Source organism: Mercurialis annua, linkage group LG1-X (assembly GCF_937616625.2).
Source record: "Mercurialis annua linkage group LG1-X, ddMerAnnu1.2, whole genome shotgun sequence".
Lineage (NCBI taxonomy): Eukaryota > Viridiplantae > Streptophyta > Magnoliopsida > Malpighiales > Euphorbiaceae > Mercurialis > Mercurialis annua.
In genome coordinates, this window is record NC_065570.1 from 61,301,300 (window position 1) to 61,320,375 (window position 19,076).

Below are 19,076 nucleotides of genomic sequence, written 5' to 3' on the forward strand. Positions count from 1 at the left end.
TTTTGCATTTTGTATCCTCAATTTTGATTTCCGGTCGTTTTTTGCCTACGTGAAATGCCATATTGATAGGTCATGCAGAGCAAGGTAAGACTTCTAAACGCAACAATCTTTTTGAATTTGTAATTACAGAAACGTTGTCGATTTGATCAAAATGAAATTGATTGATTGATTTTGAACAAAATGATATTGTTATTCTTCTTCTTCTAATGTAAACGCCTAATATAAAACATATTAAATTTGTTCTTCTTTTTCAAACTCATCTTTCCTCCGGTTTCGGCCTCAAATTCTTCCCGGAAATTAAAATTGGACTATAAAATGCAAAAACGGAAGACCGAGATTTGTTTTGTAATATTTTGAACATTATGATTAAATCGCTACAACAAAAAAATATTGAGATTTGTTTTGCCAATATCCATATGTGGCTCTGTCATTATGTAAGCCATGTCAAATTTATCAAACAAAACTCAAAATTTTGGGTATTTATCTCTCCATCCCTGCAATTGATTCAATTTTATTAGTCTTAGATTAATTTAACTTAAATTAGGTTAAGCAACCCATTTGCGATCACTTTTTCAGTCGCATTCAATACCCATTAGTTAATTCAACTATTCGCATTTCAGAGTATTTTTGCGGAAACAATTTTCAAATCAAAATCCATGGAATTTAAGAAAGCCAAATAAAGAATTTGGCCACCATTTGATGTGCATGGCTCCGCCTCTGCTCAAATCCACTTGCATCCCAACATAGCATAGAAGTTTTTCCGCTAATATCTCTAATGCTAGGTATGATCCTTTCAGTATTAGATTTTCAATGGTTGGTTGTGTAATATTTTGATCATTTTTGATACAACGGATGCAGCAATGTTTATTGATTCGTTGGTGAATCCTTATAAGGGTATGGACAATACACTTTATGTTTAAGATCCACTCCGATCGCAATCTTTATATCTTAATAGAGTATATTAAACAAATAGAATAGTATATTCATGTGTTGATTTGGTTCACAAATGAGCTGATATCAACAATCATTTTACAACAAAATAGTAATTGCATCTCATGGACATTGCCTTCAACACTTCAACCATATTTACTTCACCTCAATGGTGTTTCTTTGCCGCGAACAACTGTTTGAAAAGCACATGAAGGATTGAAAATAAACTCTGAATATCGAACACAACTAAGATCATATCCAAACATCTTATTGAATAAAGATGGAAGGGCATAACATCTCATTTGCAGCAAAAGACAGCACGGAAGCAATTCGCCCACAGCCATGACATGACAATACAGACTCCGGCTACAAAAGGTGATAAATTACACTCACTCAAACTGCTATTTGGCACGCACATTTCTAACATCACACTGTAAGTAGAAAGGGCATTTCGTCAATCTCTCCTGCATCATTGCAACCAAGGGTTCATAACCAGAAAAATGCAGGGAATTTCAAAATGGTCACACCAAAACTCGATACTTTTTGACCTTACTATCTTTGTGATGGCCTCCAATGCAGGATGATCATCAACGGCTTAATTTCCAAACACGAACACAGGCGTCCTCACCAGAGCTTACTAAACTAAGCTCATCACTGAATGCTAAACCATATACCCCTCCCAAGTGAGCACCCTTTATTGTCATCCGACTTGATGCTGGCTTGTCTACTTCGTAAATGATGACACAAGTATCAAGTGAGCCGGTAGCAACCATGCTGCTATCAGGAGACCATGCAAGGCAATTTATGCGAGCAGTATGGTACAACATGTTCTTAAGCTTAACCTGTGAGAAATTGTGTAATGATATTTCTCTTCAGCAAATAATATGTATATAAATAAATAAGAGAAGAAAATAATCCTGGAAAAGCAAAATGGACAAAGCAGAGATTGCTGTTGTTACCACTAATCAGGACTTCACATATTATCTTGAATGAGAAAATGCAAGAATGAAGATATTCAAGATATGGACTGATTAAAAACCAGGAGAGGTTCCAATTGCATACAGTTGCAGGTGATAATGTAATTCAATGACTTAGATGCCATAAATTATAAATACCAGTTAGACTTTCCAGCATTAAAACATTACCACCTTGCATAAGCATAAAAAGTAAAAAAGGTCAATTCCGTTATACAGTAAGCACATAACATCACTAGAACTAAGCAAAACAAGAGTTGTTGATGTTCATAGATCATAAGTAGGAATCCTAGTGCTACTACATCGATTATGAATGCACAAATATCTACTAGTTTCTATACCGTTCACCTAGGTGAATGTACTCCTCATTTGTACTAAATAATGCATTAACGACAAGCCAGACTTTGTGTTTCTTCTGCACAGTTGGTGTTGATGATGATACTATTCTTTGGATTTCACTTGTAAAAGGGGAACTTGCATTCAAGGAGGAGTAACGGGGAGGGGTTGTTGATTAGTAGTGTTCAATCATGCACCCCAATGCAATTTGAGCTTTTAGCTTTTTCATGAATCAAATAGGAAAATTCAATCACCAAAGATTTGTTCTTTCAACTTTTTCAAGAGATTGAATTGGACTTGTTTTTCAGATGCTAGACATAATGGAGCATGTTGAATTTGGATAGAGTCGACCAACTTTATAACATGTTTTTCCACTGGCAAGGCAAGAGTATGAATTGCCAAACATAAGGATGCCTGAAGAAACTCCTAGTTAATACTGACCAATTGAAGTCAGTTGGCCTTCTTTTGTCATCATATCCTAAAACATCACCCCTATAACATTTAAAAACTTATTCCTTTAAACCCATATTAATGCATCCTTAAGAAAAATGTTATACTATGCCAGTAAGCTGCAATGGAAGAACTAAGTACAGTATAGACAGAACCTAACAAATCTAAGAAAGACCAAACATCAATTTATTGCATAATTATTTCAAGTTCTCCTTTTATCTGGTGTCTTTATCAGATCGTACAATTTGACAATTGATTTTTAGACAAAAGCTATTGATGAATTTTGAAGTGAAGCACTAAAAGCTTTTAAAGGCACTCCCATCGCACAAAAAATAACAAAGACAAAAAGGTGCCGGTAAGTAGGTTATGATTTAAAGAAAAACATAGAAAGTTCATTATCCAACAAAAGTGACATAATTTAGTGCAAATGCAATTGCCACTTCTGCTAAACTAATTATGCAGGAAATAAACTGCTTTGATGCAAATCAAATCACCAAGTACGGCTAAATGGGAAGAAACAGTACCTCTCGGGAGACACGGTCCCATACAATAGCTTCTCTGTTTACATCACCAGATGCAAACATTGAGACATCTGGAGAGTAACATATTGCACTGACAGCACCACGATGCTTCTCAAGAACTGCTTCCTCAGTAAGCGAATCACCAGTAATAGAATATATATGCAATTTACCATCCTGTCCTCCAATGATTGCTTCACTTCCATCAGGTTTAACTGCAGATGCCGTTACAGAAAAACCAAGATTGATGGTTGACACTATTTTTGTACCACGGAGCATGACAACACCTGAATCAATTGTAACCAAAGCAAGCTCAGGACAAAGAAGGGCAAGATTCAGGTCTTTTGGTTGACTACCAATGTCAATGGAATCAGCAGCTCCGCATTGATCTCCTTGGAATTGAATTCTCCATATCTGGGAAATTGAGAGAGTAAATAAAAGTACATTACAAAGTCTACAACTAAAAACTAGCACAGTTTTTTCTTTAAAATGTAAAAGTGCATGGTGGCAAAGGAGGAGTGAAAACATAACTAATGAGCCTTAATGAAAGATTAATTAATTATTTAGTAAATTGTGGATCTATGTATCTAATGGATGAATTCATAGGAAGGACAGTAACATCTGCTGAGGAAAAGATGAAAAAGTACAGACTGGGATAAATCGTCTGAGAGACATCAACTCTTTCCCAAGTTTAGAGATGTGGCAAAATGAAGCCACAGCCAGCATGTTGGGAACTTTTGAGAAAACGATCAGTGGCCTTAGATGGTTCCACAAGTGTAAAATGGATGCAGTGGAGTACAAAGATCTACAGAGACAACTCCGTCTTATTTGGATTAAGGCTTACTTACATGAAGAATTATGTAAAGTTGCAAAAATTCAAGGACAAAAACGAAAAATTATTTTTGATAACTTTTCCATAAATAAATTTATGTCTAAAATGTAACTTCTTTTGTCAACCGTTTTAAATATGGTTTAAAGGTATCGAGGATTCAAAGTGTTGCTGGGAAAAATCATATGTACATCTGTAGCTCAAATGATAAATTATCCTAACATCATTAGACAATAAACAAAGTGAATAAGGCATTTAATAAGAATGTTTTCTTCAGCATTTGCAACTGAATATTCATTAGAATGGTAATAGAAGTGCACATAATTAATTTAGCACATAACTGGGCATATAAGCGTGCTAATACCTTATTATCAAATCCAGATGCGACTATTTCTTCTTCAACAGCGGCTAAACATTTAATTTGAGTGTTCTCCTTCCTTTGTATTTTACAGCTGTATCCAGTGCCTTGAATCCATTTAACTATTAAGCCATCATAACTGCTTGAAAGTATAGGTTTCGGGATATTTTTAAGCACAGCTAATGATGTAACATTCTTCATATGTCCAGAAATTTGCCGAGGTGTTTTATCAAGATCATTTGCTGAGAAGATGCTAATTGTACCACCAAGAGAAACAGTGACAAGATAATCATTCTGCCAAAGGCAACCAACTAGCATATCATCAACTCCACCTGATCCAGGACATGCCAATGTCTTCTTCAATTTCCCATTACCGTCATCACAGATCTCCCAAATTTTTGCTGACTTGTCAGCCGAAACTGTGAGCACCTACAAAATAATTTAACCCTTTGTAATGTATAGCAGAAAAATACAGACAGACCAAGGCTAATAGGTGAATGAAACATAAGAAAAAGAAGGCTCTCCAAAAGAAACATACACAAACAGATTTTAGATATATCTTTCTTGTTGAAAAGGAAAAAAAATTCAGATTTCTTTTAAATTTGTACAATAAAAGGAGAAAAAACACATTTTAAATGGTTCTTTTTAAAAAAAAAAATGAAAAGGAATATTCAAACTATTTTCCAGACTGCCAATTGAAGTACATTTTGGATCATGGAGAGTATCATATCAATTACAACTGCTTCACTAGTAGCAAACAAAAGAGCTACCTGTTTGCTATCTGCGCTCCAGCTAACAGCATAAATACTTCCCTTGTGACCATCTTCAGACGACAACTCTCCAATCTTCTCTCCAGTTTTCCCATCAAACAGCATGCCCTTCTTATCAGAGCTTACACTGATGAATTTGCTGCCATCTGGAGAGAACCTAACGCAATTGACAAAATTTGAATGATCCCTGCAAAAAAAGTTTTTCGAACATTGAGGATGTAATGCAACACCTGGAAGACATACTGTGGTTTCCTTTCAACATCTACTCTAACCAATTTGATAGGTTCTTACGAAGTAACTGATAACAGTTAAAAAAAATCAAAGAAAAAGTTAGCTTTTTTGTTCGTCAACCGTCATTAAGGGTAAGCTCCCTACCAAGTCCACCCCATATTCATTAGGGGAAAAAAAATAAAAGGATGCCCAGAAGGAACATAAGACTTACATGTTGGAAAAACTATTTCAAAATAGATATGATTACTAAATTACGTTAAAACTCAAAATTAATATTCCTTGATTTATAAAATATGTGATACAATCTGATTTATTGTTCTCTTGATACTTGATTAACAATAATTTTTAAATGCCTATAATTTTAGCTTTTTAAACTTTAAAATGTATATGGCAGTTCATTATTGAGATTCTTATTAACTACTTTGATCAAATGCTGTTAATGTTAATTTGTTATTCATGAGTCAACTAAATCCTTTTTTTTATAGGCACTATAATGTCACTTGAAAGTTAACAGATAGTGGATGATTTATAACTTATTTTTCTCCTACTGTTTAGAAGACTTAACTTGTATATTATAGCTGTTGTTTTTAAAGCAGACTATATAATTCTCTTTTAAACGTAAGAATACTGGGTTATCATTATTTGCTAATACACTAATGCTCACATTACCTATTTTCGTAGAAGGCTTGTTCTATTATGGAGGATTATCCAAATAAATCCTTAAGGATAGTGCTATCTTGCACGGCTCAAGATCTCTTCACTGTTATTTCTTATCTTCAAATTCCAACATTATATTCAACTAAGGTTATACTTAATCATCTAGGATGAGTTCAGATTAAAATCAGATTCTGAGCCACTAATTTGAATGTTTTAATTGGTCATTCCGATCAAAGTATTTTTCAAGAAATACATGGTCATGTGCAGTTCTCACTCAAATACATACTAAGCAACTATCCTATATTCACCTAAACCTGAATATGAATGGCAGAATCCTAGAAAAAAGATCATGAACAGAAGGTAAACAACATAGCTATAACACTTGAGCACAAAAATCGTCGGACCAATTAAAGTTACAGAACACCAGCAGTAATGCATGTAAACATATGATCAAGTGGTCAGATAAAATAGGATTGCCGCCACCAGATAATTTGATGTCAAGACAAATAAAATTCAAGTAAATGCATAATCTAAAGGTCAAAAGCCAAACAAAATAATAACCAGACTTCAGAAAGCAAACGACTTTATCAATTACCAGAACAAACCTGCGAGATAGCTTGAATTTAAAAGGAGGGCCTTCATAAAAGTTTACCAAATAATCTTCACCACACGTCACAATACGAAATGGTCTCGTTGGCTTAAATCCACAACTCAAAACTCTCCTCGAATGCCCATCAAATTCCCCTACATTACTCCCTGAATCCCACCTATATTCAACATCTACAAACAGTTAGTAACACGAAAAGCAGAACCAACGAGCTACAGCTCAAATGGTACAGCATTCTGCCAAGATCGTGAGTTGAATTCCTCACACAAGCGCTTCTCATCCCCAATTATCAAAATATAAAAACACGAAAAGCAGATAAATAATTGAGCAAACATGATCCAAGAAGATAAAGTTACTAACATAAAAGCGCGAACCAAGGATTTGCCTTTGCCATCACCACAAGCAACGATCCGTAAGCCATCAGGAGACCACTGAAGATCATCGATCCGACCCGACAAAATCTTGAATTCTTTCTTCAAGACATGGTCGTTATAAGCACCCCAGATCCTGACAGTACCGGAGACGTCAGCAGAAGCGATCCATTCACCATTGGGGGAGTAACGAGCAACAGTAGCTTGGTACCCATGATCTCCATAGACGGAAACATCAAGTGGGTCGTCGAGATTGAGGATTAGGACCGATCGGTTGTTAGTGTAGAGGATGGAATTGGATTTTGGGCTTCCGGATATTAGAATTCCTCGGCCGCGTTCTGTTGTGGGCATACAAGCGTAGGTTTCTGAGAGTTGTGGCATCTTTGACTTTGCTGATGGATTGAGATTGAAAATTTTGAGAAAGGAAAGTGGAATTGGTGGGGAAAAGGAAAAGAAAAGGAGTGGTGATTTTGAAAGGGTTTTTAAATTACTAGTAGTAGTAATACATTTGGACAACTCCTTTGACTATTTTAGTTGAATTCTAAGAAGTATTATGAGTAGTTGTTAGCATGATCCAAATCCAAAATAGGAGAAATTCTTAGGTGATCATAGTCTATCACGTACGACCGTAAACCATCCACAAATAATGTGCCAGAGGACATAATTATAATAAAGAATCCATTCATTTATTAACACATTATTTATTATATTTAGAATTAATATTTAAAAATTTATTAATTGCAATGATGTTAATATTACATTAATTCTTTTGATAATTTTATTTATATATAAATTAAACATTTAAGAAATGACTTTTTGATTTTATAATATTTGTTTGAATTTGATAACAATTTAAAACTATGAAAAAAATTAATGATTAATTATATTGTATATAAATATTTCTTTGAAGTTTAATTTATTATTTAATTGCTAACAAAGTAAATTGATATAACAAATTTTGATAACAATTTATAAAGTTATTAAAAAAATGAACTAAATAAAATTCGTGCAGCGCACGGGACTAATGCTAGTAAAAAAAATAGAGAGAGGTGAAACGGCATGTCATTTTTGGTTTCTACAAGATGAAACGACATGTCGGTCAGTGAAACAGAGTGGTGTTACCTGTCCAAATAACATCCACAAACACTCACTCGCACATGCCTTCATCGTTTCTCTCTTCAGAAGAATACCCAATTGAAAACCCATGATGACGTAGAACCCAAGATTTCTGCTAAAAAGAGTTTAAATTTTTAGACAAGAAGGAAGAATTCATTACATATAAATGAGGCCATGAAAACATTGTTGTCCAGGTTAAAGTATCCTTGTAATGACAGCATTCATGCAAGTGGGTGGTGGTTTTACTCATCATCGTCCTCATCCTCATACAAGAAGAAGAAGACTGGTGTAATAGTAATGGGAAAGAACAGCAACAGCAACAGCAACAATAAGTCTAAGGTTTTTTAGTTTCATTTTTTCTTTTATGCTACCTTTGCAATGTACATGCTTTTTCTTTTAATTTTAACATTTCCCACAGTAGATTCTCAAGTGTATGGAATTGATAAAAATGATTACTTGGATTTGGATAGAACTGAAATTGTTGCAATTTTAGGATTACTCACATTAATTAAATTTAGGGATCAAATGACCCAATTTTATCCTTAATTGATCTAAAAATAGAATATATTGTCTTTAGTTGATCAAAATGAATGAGAACAAGTTCAATAACCGGATTGTCCCTTTGCTCATTAAACAATTACAAAGACCATCATGCAATTTTTGGATTAGTTTACAGAGGGCGATCCTATGAATCATTGCGATTAAAATGGTAGTCTAAAAGTTGTATCCGTTATTCATGTTTTTTGAAACCATGAAGCTTAAATTTTCTTGGCGGAATAGACTTAAGTTTATATTAGATTTTGCACTAAAATGTTTGAGAACAAAATTTCAGCCATAGTCATGGAAACAACATATACATAATTGGTCTAAGCCTGCTGCTAGAGTTCAAATTTTGGCACTTTTTTATTTGGGCCAAAAACATACATGTTATTATTTAGCAATATTAGTACACTTATGAATGTGGTCTTTTTCTAATTAGAATGTCTTAGCAATTTTGTTGGTGATAGGATTCCGAGTCAGCTCCTCCAAGAATTACGTCAAATCTCAAGCAGAATTTGCAGTTTCTGAAGTTATGGAAGGTAAGTTGTGTTATGAAACATGTAAAGCTGTATGAATTTTTATCCTCTATCTAATCCAATGTAGGTCCTGTAGGAATTCCAAAAGAGGAAGACTACCACACCCAAGCCTGCTACTAGTTACCGCAAAAAGAAGGTGGAGAAGGAGGACCTTCCCGAAGATACTGAGCTCTATCGTGATCCTACCTTATCTCTCTACTAGTTATGATCTTTTACAGTTTTTTATTATTTTAGGTTGCTGTTTTAACTTTTCATTTTTATTTATGCAAAAGTAAAACTCACATTGATCTTTAACTACAATTTTCAGTACAAACCTGGTTATAGATGATGCTGTCCCTGTCTTGCTTGTTGATGGCTATAATGTATGTGGCTATTGGCCAAAGCTGAAGAAGCATTTTATGAATGGAAGACTTGATATTGCCAGACAAAAATTAATTGACGAACTTGTATCGTTCAGTATGCTCCGAGGTTTCATCTCCTTCATCTTTTCCTTACCTTTGATTCTCTTTGAAAAAAATCTGAACATCTGATGATTGTTTCCTTCTTCATAGTCATGTATATAGTGGTCATATATACACACAATTGACACTAATGATCTTAGATTTTCATTTGTCCATAGTTATTACTGCTGGAATGTGGTACTGTGTTGTTATCTTAAAACAATTTAAATGTGGAGGTGTTACAGAATATTGGCGACTTTTCATATTTCTTTTGCTAAAGAATGTAGATGATTGTGCAGTTGGAGTGTTCTCCGCCCATTTATATCTTTATCTATCTGCTAATTTTTGCAGAGGTAAAAGTGGTAGTTGTCTTTGATGCCATGATGTCAGGGCTTCCCTCACACAAAGACAATTTTGTTGGGTATGATGAGTTGTTTTCTAATTGTTAAAATTCCTTGTAGTCTATTTTAAGTCTTTATCTTGTATCATTTTTTGTTTTTTTCTTATCAAAATATGTTAATCTTATAAATTAGTTGATCTTTCCCTTATACATTTGCATAAATGCTTGCACACTATTATATGTAAATGTTTCTATGATGGCCCCGGCCATGGTTATCAGGCGCCGGCCAGGTTGCCTCACCCCCCGAGAGGAGGGCGAGTGCCAAGAGGCGCGTGCGTCTGGCATCTTTGGCGCCTCTGCCGGAGGTGAGGTGCTGGCAAGGCGCGCCTTTAGGATATTTAGGGCATTCTTTGACTTTTTGGGCAATTGAAGTAAAATCCTAGTTCGAGGTCTTATTCAAGATTTTATAATACCCACCAACACCTTATTCACTCTATTATTTATCCAAAACTTTTAAAACATAAGAAAATCTAAACCTTGCGGCAATTTTGATGAACATTTAGAATTTTAGAAAAGTTAGAGCAAAAATGAGACAATCATCAGTTAAAAGAAGCCGATCAGTTATAGAGGAGAAAACAAGATAACCATTTATTTCTTCAGCTTCACCAAAAATGAAGTTTTTTCAACAAAATTGAAGTTCCGACAACAATGATTTATTATTTTCTTTTTTTATTATATTAATTTTTTAATATTTTTCTCTCCAATTTCTTTTTCTTGTTTTAATTATTTTTATTATAATTGAATTTCTTTTGTTAGTCTTTATTTTCCTTCTAATTTTTATTATTTTCCTTTTCTATGGTTGTTGCTTTTAATTCTTATCTGATTTATTTTAATTTTATTAAGTTTATTTTTTTATTTTTTGTGTTTGTTTTACGGTTATTTGACTATAATTTTTTTTTTATCAATAAAATTTAATATTTTCATAATAATTACTGTTACATGGCTAATCCACCAAAGACAAATTTTGTCTCCTATTTTTTTTCCTATTGTAATTATTTTTGTGTTTGTTTAATTTCTTTTATAACTCTTTTTTTTCTTTTTCTAATTTTTATTATTTTTCTATTATATGGTCTATGCTTTTAATTTTATTTGATTTGCTTTTAGTTTTGTTGCTTTTATTTTACTGTTATTTGACTATGATAATTGTTGTAATTTTTTCTTTTTAGCAATAAATGTAATATTTTCATAGAATTATTGTTACATGGCTAATCCACCAAAAACAAATGATTTAATTTTTATAAATTTTATTGTGTGGTTTTTTAATAGTATTTAAGTTAAAGTTCATTGGACTTGTGCTTTTATAAATTTTATAGTGTCTCTTTTTTTCACCGACGCCTTTTTTACGAAAGGCGGGCACCTCACCTCGTGCCTTGGGCACTAGGACCCCTTGGCGCCTCGAAACGCCTTTCGCCTCTAATAACTATGGCCCCAGCCCATATGTTCTACTGGATGCACGCAAGGGGAGTAATTGAATGAAGGGGCGAGGAGCTACTCAAACTTAGCTTGCAAACAATTGAATTTTGACTTGATTTAAATCTAGTTATGCTTGAACTCGCAAGTAGTCAAAAGAATGAGTTGAGTCAAGTTTGAGTACTCATTGATAATATTGCTAGAGCAATCAAGTACTTAATTTATTTTACTCTTCAATTTTGCCCTAAAATATCTGACAAAATTGTAAATTTGAGCTTGAATTTCGAGCTTGTTCTACATCTTCATAATTTGAGGTTAATTAATTTCTTGGTTTGAATTTATAATGATAATGAAGTGTAGTTGAAGTGAAACCAAGTAATTTCAACAGTTATGTGAGGCTTGCAAGATTGATTGTGTGTAGGATTTTGTTTTTTTCATTACCCCTAAAGAATTGCTAATTTGTTAATCCATTTAAATTTAGAAATTTCCTTTTTTTTAGTTCTATTTGTGCTATAACATTTTGCATATCGTGACACTATCGATTTGCGAATTTGCAGTGTTGATGTGGTTTACTCGGGGGAATCATGTGCTGATGCATGGATTGAGAGAGAAGTGTGTTCTGATTCTTCTGAAATCAAGCTAATAAATGAATATGATCTTTGCTTTCAATTTTTGATACTAGAAAGTCTTCATATACATTACATATATGTTTGTGCCACATGAATTTGTTATTGGAGGTAGAATTGCTTCTTTAGTTCCATTGTCCGGAAAGTGCAGGTACTTACAATAAGGAATAGAATCAGAATAATGTATTGGCAAGCATGTTAGACCATATAGAAGCTAGCATTTCCCAATTAAGCTGGGCAAGCCTCTTTTAGATATTTGATACTTTGGGACTTTATGTTCACTAACGATATACTTGCTTTTGGTTGAAATCTTTGAGACTCTAGCAGATGTCTGGATGAAATGCAAAGCATTTTATATATATATGCATATCTTTTCTCTATATGCATGCATCAATGGGGTGTTTGTAGGATAAAATCGGGATCAACCCGTCTTTAAAATGCCACTATATTTCTATCGCAGTTTGTTTTTATCACTTCCTTCTTTATAAGTATAGCATCAACAACTCATTGGAGGAGGTAGTACCTTGACAAGCTTTGTTAAGATTGCTATGTTTGCTTGTTTACATAGGAAGATCGAGGTTCAGGCTGAGCACTTTAGTCTCTAAAACAATTATTTTTCAGCATACTAATCTGCTTTTAGACTGTCTTTGTCCATAAACATCTTGAGTTACTTGATATACTTGATGAATGGATTCTCATTCTATTAACTGATTTTATCTTTCTTTTTGTTTTACTTTTACCTAGTATTTTATAAATGGATTGAAGTTGAATATTGCTTTTCGTACAGGTAGCAGCCTTGAGAGAAGATGGCTGCCCCAAAGTATGGGTTGTGACTTCAGATCGTAAACAACAGCATGCGGCACATGGAGCAGTATGCATTGTCTTGATATTTCCCATCATTGCAATTTCGTTTTTTGAACTTATTACATTATGTTTCTTTGATCTTGTCAATTTAGTTTTAATCATTGATCAAATGTTTTCTGAGTATCTCACTATCGTTTATATAGTTTTGCTAATATCAAAAAATACCAAAGTAAGCTACCATAGATTGTCCAAGTAACAGAATCAGATTTCGATACTTTTGTTTTGCCTATGTTATTGACATTTTCATTCTCACAACTATAAATACTTTAGAAATTAGAATTGCCGCTTAAGTATTATTGTTCTTCAAATATATATGTCATTAGGTGAAACTGAGACTATTGTCTAATTTGCTTCTAGAAAATGAAGCAATGTTTCACTAGTGATAATTTATGTAAAATTGTCTTCATCTACTTTTTGCTTTAATTTATTTTCTTCGGCTATTAGTGAACAAATCATGGACATTCCAAAGTTTTTGTCAATATTTATCAATTATCTGATGGGCTTTATTTTATTGGCTTGTCAGGGAGCATATATCTGGAGTTGTAAGGCTTTAACTTCTGAAGTAAGCAATCTTCTGTGATCTATTCGTGTTCTTGATTCAAATTTCTGATATCACAAACTACTAATGAATGATTGCTTATCATTCTGTTTAATCATTCGAGTGCAGATTAAGGCTACACACAAGGAGGCGGAAATGATGCTTCAAGAACAAAGGTGCACTCCCCTTGAGTGAACACTTTTTTAACTTCAAACTAAATAGTACATAACCATGAGTTTAATATCACCGATATATTCATCATTGGCCTATGACTCAATATAAACAAAGTTAAGTAATCAGTTACAACACAAAATAATGAAGCCAAATCATGAAAAGTTTCAGATTCATCATAGCAGGGCACCTGCTAGATCCTTGAAGAGAAATACTCGGTTGCGACTTTTTTTGATCCTGGTTTAAACCAGTATGTGCCCTGCAAGATATTTTCTTGTAAATTTTTTAACAGCTTGCATCTTGCTTAGAATTTGTTTAACAGACTGATTACTTCAGAAATTTTTTAACTCGCAAATTCAAAATGCAAATTAGAAAATGTGAATAAAATTTGTCTTTCATATAGTTTGAGTTGCTTCTTACTATTAAGAACAACTAATATCGCTGAGCATGAAAACAAAAGGTACATGGGATTCAAAATGTTTAACTGACTTGATTGTGATGCATTGATTTGTCAAAACCTTTTATTAGTTCACTTGATGGCACTGACATAGGATCCGTTTATGACACTTAGTAACACATATTTCTTTCTTTGCTTTGTGCTGGTGTCTATGTTATACAAAAACTTATAGAGTTATACGTTTCGGTGTTATGTTTCCATTTTGAAACTCCAAAATGTTATATTTATAACACTTTCTTATAAAACATGCTGTTATTCCATTTTTTTCATTTTATCGTTTTCCATTAGCGTATATGTCAAATGTGGATTACATGTTTAATGCTAATATATGAGAATTATGATGTTAATTTATGCAGGGACACTTCTTTTCAAGGTAAATTGTTAAAGCACAATCTTGATTCTGAAGTTGTAGATGCTCTCAAGGATCTAAGGAATAAGCTAGCCCAGAATGAGTCAAAAAGTAAGTAATCAAAGTTTGTTTTGGATCAAATGTTTTTATATTTAATATTTTAGTGGCCTAGTTTCTGTTTGATAAATGTATAAAAGAAATAGTGCCACTGAAAAATAGGCAGTTTAAGATTACCATTTGCCAATGTAATTACCTTTTCCAGGGTGGTTGTTCATTTGTATTTTTCCTGGGAGTGGGCTGCTGCTTGTAATCTGATTTCTTGTTTGCAAAATGATACTAAAATTTTAATTTGTTTTTAAAATCAAACCGAACCAAATATATAAGAATTTTAAATATTTCAAACTAAGTCAAACTAAACTAGTCAATTCGGTTGATTTTTTTTTATTTTTGGTTTGGCTCGTATCAAAAGTGAATTGAACTTGTATAAGGCTACACTAGTTGAGTGTGTTCATCTCATTTCATGGCGGTTTGGGGAATTAAGCGCCTAGTAAGCTGATTTGGCTTTATAAACGTATTACATATTTCTGTACTATCACCTATATGGCACAGAAACAGAAATATTGAAACAGTTTTTTTTTTATATATATATATTTTTTATAAAATTATAGCTTTAGGAGTTTCAGTTATTAAAATATAATATATATTTTAACAGAAAATTCTAAATTTTAATTCAAAGCTAAAACTTATTTAACAATTTACATTCTAAAAATTAAATTTTATACTAGTAAAGTTATTTTTGGACGTATTTTAAGAATAAAATAAGTTTAGAGGTTATGGTAGATAAGGCTTATTATTGAAACGCTCAAAATATTATTTAAAATTATATAAATTTATTTATTTTTAGAAATACAATATTAAACTTACGGATTTTTTACCAATTCTAAAAAATTTATCTTTTATATGCTTTATGCATTATAGAATTTATAATAAATTAATGTAAATAGTTATTTATGTTAAAATTATTTTATTCATTTTGTATTATTGATGAATTTTAAAATTTTAAGAAACTTTTTTAATTTAAAATAAAAACAAAAAGTTTATTAAATTTTAAACACAACACAAAAAAATAGTTGAATCATTACATAAATTATACTTGAGAGATGATTAATAAAATAAAAATTATATTTTTTAAAAAGTTAAAAATATAATATATCCAGAATAAATTGACAAAAAAGTAAATTTTCATCAATTTTATTCATTTTTTAAAGTTTATGGAGCTTATCAACCTTTATCCAGACAAGTTGAGTCTCCCACTTGGTGGATATGCAAGGACATCAAGAAAAAAGAGCCTCTTACAGAAATAGAGAAAATTACACCAAATCACCCAAAATCTCAAAAGTTTATGTTAATCACCCAGCTTTTTATTTTTTGCAAAAATCCCTCAATTTCTTAAAAAAGTTTTCATGTCTACCTTTTTATATTTTCCCTTCCTATTTTATCCTTGTAGTATATTTTACTTATTATGTTTCTATTACACTCAATTATTTTCCTTTCTATTTATACATGCGTGCTACCTGCTCATGCATTACTTCATGCATTCATTCAAAATAATGGCGGGAATATAAAAATAATAGACATGTAATCTGTTATTATATGGTGGATTGACTTGACAGGTGTACAAGTATTTAAAATATGCTTGCCAACAAGACCCCACATGGAGCGCATCACTAGAAGGAAATTAATGGTTCTATTGTCAATATTGGAATTAATTCTTCAAATATTGTTGTGACTAAGTTCCATGTTAACAAGAACCAAAAGAGTTTTACTGTTAATTTAATATCTTTTTTAAATAAGAATTTCCAAAAAATTAATATAAAAATATCTTATTATAATTTTTGTTGTGAATTGCTTAATTATTTTTCTAATTAAAATCAAAATTAAATTTTAATTTTAATTTTAATAGAATACATTATTTTTAATTACAAAACGTAATTTTATATATTTTCTAAAAATATATATTTCATTTTCTTTATTTATGCAAAATTAATAAATAATTGAATTATTATTTAATTTAATCAAATTATTTTATTAAACAATTATACTATTAAGAATAAATTTATAAAATAATGAATGTACTAATAAAACTAAAAGTAAACCATCTACGATTATTATTGTCGGTGGTCGGTAAACAATTAATATAAACTCAATGTCAACTAAATGTAAACTCCGTGTGGACTAATTTATATTTATTAGTAAACTGATTATAATTTTTTCGGAATGGTCGGTAAACTTAAACTAAACTCAATATGAACCTAATGTCAACTCAGTATAGACTAATCTAAAATAAACTCTTAGTAAACTTATTATAAATCTTAAATTAACTTACTCTAATCAAATTAATTTATTAAAAAATTGCAATTATAAATAAATTTATAAAGTGATAAATAAATTAATAGTAAATTTTTTTTAATTTTTTTCATACTGGTCAGTGTAAACTTAAAATAAACTCAATATGAACCTAATGTAAACTCAATACAAACTTAATATCAACTCAATATAAACTTAATATCAACTTTAAAAAACCAGGCTTGAGTAAATTAGTAAATTCTTATTAAATTTATTATAAAATTAATAGTAACATAATCTAATTCAATTAATTTATTGAAAATTTATATTATTGAGAATGAATATATAAAATGATATATAAACTATTAAGAAATTAAAAATAAACTATCTAAATTATGCTGTGGTGGTCTCTTAAAACTTAATGTATTGAAAACACATCAATTTAATGTCAACTCAAAATAAACTATATAAAATAAATTATTAATAAACTAATTATAGTTTTAAAATTAATTTATTATAATTCAATTAATTTATTAATTGTGATTAAAGTGATAGATAAACTAATAGTAAATGGAAAGTAAATTTTTTAAAGTTTTTCGTAGTGGTCGGTGTAAACTTAATATAAACTCAGTATGAACCTAATATAAATTCAGTATAACCTTAATATCAACTCAATATGAACTTAATATTAACTCAATATAAACTAATCTAAAATAAAGTCTTAGTGGACTTATTATAAATTTAAAATTAACTTATTATAATCAAATTAATTTATTAAAAATTTACACTATTAAAAATAAATTTATAAAGTGATAAATTAACTAATAGTAAATTGAAAGTAATTTTTTTTTTAAAAAAAATATAGTGGCTGGTATGAACGTAATATAAACTCAATGTCAATTTAATGTAATTTTTTTTAAATTGTTATAAATTTAAAATTGATTTGGTCTAATCAAATTAATTTATTTATAATTCAAAAATAAATTTTTGAAATGATAAAAAAAGTAACAGTAAATTGAAAGTAAACTTTTAAACTTTTTCTCAGTGGTCGGTGTAAATATAATATAAACTCAATATGAACCTAATATAAACGTAATGTAAACTCAATATCAACCTAATATGAACTTAATATCAACTCAATGTAAACTAATTTAAACGAAGATGGCATAAACATACGACATGCGTTTTTAAATTATCAAGCTATACAACAGTGAAACCAAACATCACAAGAATCAGGCTAATGTAAAGTAAAACAAACGCATCATGACCGCAAAACAACGATTTTTACGCGTTTCTTCATATCGATTGACAAAATCATACATAGCAAAATTGATGTATCACAAATCATCAAAATTATGAATTGTTCAATCAAATTCCAATCATTTGCACACAAATACTAAATTAAATATAGTATTCAACACCCGATGTTCAAAATTCAACATATCTTAGTTTTATTTTGTGTTTCTTCTCTTCCTTTTATGGCATTTTTGTCTCCCTTTGTGGATTTGTTTTTACCCGTTATGGGATTTCTTATTTCCTTCATGGAAATTATCTTAGGGTGTAGATCTAAAGTATTATCAAGAGAATTTTTATTTCTATTATTCTATCAATCAGACTCATACAAAGACCAAAGAGTCGATTTGTCTTTTTAAAAAATAATCACCGAGTGTAGCGGTCGGATCGCCGAGTTGCACATCCAAAGAGCTCCGTCAACGCGTTTGAAAAAATTAGATATGAATTTATGTGTATTTTACTGATGTCCTACTCTCTATGTACTTCTTGAATGTATTGTTTAGTTTAAATTTAGATCAAGTTATGTTTTTATTTACCTATTAATGAAATATCATTATTATTATTAAAAAATTCAATTCAAATCAAATAAATATTGTCTAAACTAAAAACAAAAAGATGGGACACACAGACACAAACATCTTATACTAAGATAAAAGCACTAAACGAATTTTATTTTAAGAAAAAGAACAGCACATGTGGCCCTATTTTCCTTCTCTGCAATTGCCGCCTTTTTTCTTTAGAAATCCTTACCATATGCACAGCTTTTTTAATTATGTTTGAATCTTTTCATTTGCGCGTGATGGTGACGGGAAGCACATGTGGCTCCAGCTGACCAATCTAATATTTTTGTATAAAAGGGTAAGGTTGTCCTATTTTATGTTAAGACCAACTTATTTTGAGATATGAGAGATTTATAAAAACTTTTTAATTTTTTTGGGTGATTATTGCAAAAAATAAAA

The 19,076-nt window shown here is 31.0% G+C and overlaps 2 protein-coding genes across 3 annotated transcripts; one reads left to right on the forward strand and one right to left on the reverse strand.

Moving 5' to 3' along the window:
• Window positions 1-961: 961 nt before the first annotated feature.
• Window positions 962-7,587, reverse strand: LOC126656176 (actin-interacting protein 1-2). 2 transcript variants are annotated; one of them, XM_050350684.2, is made up of 7 exons: window positions 7,021-7,587; window positions 6,659-6,820; window positions 5,166-5,352; window positions 4,402-4,824; window positions 3,215-3,622; window positions 1,479-1,772; window positions 962-1,394 (listed from the first exon to the last, which is right to left on the reverse strand). In XM_050350684.2, the coding sequence occupies exons 1-6, from the start codon at window positions 7,410-7,412 to the stop codon at window positions 1,518-1,520; spliced, it is 1,827 nt and encodes a 608-aa protein (XP_050206641.1). In that variant the 5' UTR covers window positions 7,413-7,587; the 3' UTR covers window positions 962-1,394; window positions 1,479-1,517. The 2 variants fall into 2 exon arrangements, with proteins under 2 accessions (XP_050206641.1, XP_055960266.1); XM_056104291.1 differs by having other exon boundaries at window positions 962-1,772; window positions 7,021-7,586.
• A 579-nt stretch (window positions 7,588-8,166) lies between these two features.
• LOC126665237 (uncharacterized) lies at window positions 8,167-14,826 on the forward strand. Its single transcript, XM_050357967.2, has 10 exons — window positions 8,167-8,486; window positions 9,155-9,226; window positions 9,300-9,424; window positions 9,531-9,691; window positions 10,015-10,084; window positions 12,031-12,085; window positions 12,887-12,970; window positions 13,487-13,525; window positions 13,631-13,677; window positions 14,486-14,826. Exons 1-10 carry the CDS (start codon window positions 8,322-8,324, stop codon window positions 14,595-14,597), a joined length of 930 nt encoding a protein of 309 aa, XP_050213924.1. The 5' UTR covers window positions 8,167-8,321; the 3' UTR covers window positions 14,598-14,826.
• Window positions 14,827-19,076: the final 4,250 nt, after the last annotated feature.